Source organism: Bison bison, unplaced genomic scaffold, assembly GCF_000754665.1.
Source record: "Bison bison bison isolate TAMUID 2011002044 unplaced genomic scaffold, Bison_UMD1.0 scf7180017864148, whole genome shotgun sequence".
Lineage (NCBI taxonomy): Eukaryota > Metazoa > Chordata > Mammalia > Artiodactyla > Bovidae > Bison > Bison bison.
The window spans coordinates 8935713-8937381 of NW_011494720.1; the positions used below are offsets into that span (position 1 = coordinate 8935713).

General features: G+C 52.6%; 1 protein-coding gene across 1 annotated transcript in view; it reads left to right on the forward strand.

Moving 5' to 3' along the window:
- The first annotated feature begins 856 nt into the window (after positions 1-856).
- The window catches only part of PNLDC1 (poly(A)-specific ribonuclease (PARN)-like domain containing 1), a 23551-nt gene continuing 22738 nt past the window's right edge, over positions 857-1669 (forward strand). The window contains 2 exon segments of the mRNA XM_010840889.1: positions 857-1068; positions 1477-1534. Of these exon segments, the coding sequence (XP_010839191.1) occupies positions 993-1068; positions 1477-1534 (134 nt within the window). The 5' untranslated portion in view covers positions 857-992.

The following is a 1669-nucleotide window of genomic DNA, read 5'->3' on the forward strand; positions in this document are numbered from 1 at the left end:
AATATATTCTTTTTAATGGCTGAGTAATACTCCATTGTGTATATGTACCACAGCTTTCTTATCCATTCATCTGCTGATGGGCATCTAGGTTGCTTCCATGTCCTGGCTATTATAAACAGTGCTGCGATGAACATTGGGGTACACGTGTCTCTTTCCCTTCTGGTTTCCTCAGTGTGTATGCCCAGCAGTGGGATTGCTGGATCATAAGGCAGTTCTATTTCCAGTTTTTTAAGGAATCTCCACACTGTTCTCCATAGTGGCTGTACTAGTTTGCATTCCCACCAACAGTGTAAGAGGGTTCCCTTTTCTCCACACCCTCTCCAGCATTTATTATTTGTAGACTTTTGGATCGCAGCCATTCTGACTGGTGTGAAATGGTACCTCATAGTGGTTTTGATTTGCATTTCTCTGATAATGAGTGATGTTGAGCATCTTTTCATGTGTTTGTTAGCCATCTGTATGTCTTTGGAGAAATGTCTATTTAGTTCTTTGGCCCATTTTTTGATTGGGTCGTTTATTTTTCTGGAGTTGAGCTGTAGGAGTTGCTTGTATATTTTTGAGATTAGTTGTTTGTCGGTTGCTTCATTTGCTATTATTTTCTCCCATTCTGAAGGCTGTCTTTTCACCTTGCTAATAGTTTCATTTGATGTGCAGAAGCTGCTTAATATTCCAGGTCTACATAAATGACATTCTCCCCTTATAGGGATTGCAAAGGAATTGTTGCGGAGCGTAAACGACCTTTGATTGCTAGGGTGGGGGTCTAAGCGATCCTTAACCCTAGGGGATCAAATAAATACAAGATGAAACACCTGTGGGCAGGCAGGTGCGCTGCCTGCCGGGGCTGGTGGGCGCGCGCGGGGGCTGTGCGTTTCTTCACTCCCCCGCCCGCTCTCCGCGAGCCCTTTAAGGCGCCGGCGCGGCGCTTGCGTGTAAGTGCGAGGCGACGCGTGGCCGCACTCACTGGGCGCCCTCCGCCGAGCTGCTACGTGGCCATGGACATAGGCGCCGATGAGTTTGAGCAGAGCCTCCCTCTGCTGCAGGAGCTCGTCCTGGGTGCGGACTTCGTGGGTAAGGCCCCGGGATCCCAGGCTTTGGCGCCGGAGCCGGCTGGCCGGCGCTCCTGGGGAGGGTATGGTTCTCGGGCCAGACCGGGCGGGAGAGGTGAGGCCCAGCCGGGTGGTCTCCAGGCCACAGGAGACTCAAGCAGGGCTCCTCGGAAGGACAGTGGGACTCCTCAAGTTTGGGCAGTGGGATGTTGGTCAGCAGTTCCATTCGTAGCCCCCGTGTAGTCCAGGTGGAATGGGGTGGCCTGGCATCCTCGCTTTGGCTCCCTCTGTTTTCCTTTCTCGACCTCACCTGGCTTCTCGAGTGCCAAGAAGGTGAGCCAGTGCTTTTGCTACCTGCAGCGTTTATAGCATGAAGAGCCTTGCGATGGTCTGTGCCTGGGGACTCTTTTTTTTTTTGCCTTCCCTGCAGGTCTGGACATAGAGTTCACGGGCCTTCGTTCTAACCTGTCTGGGCCCCAGCAGATCAGGTAAAGCTAAAGCTGCCTTAGAGCTGGGCTGGAAAGCCTCTTCTGTGCCCTGGTTGGCCAGCATTACTTAGTAGCGGGCACCCTGTTGGCAGCAGCTGGGCAGGACAGCTTTTTGGGGGGGGGGGGGGGGGGGGC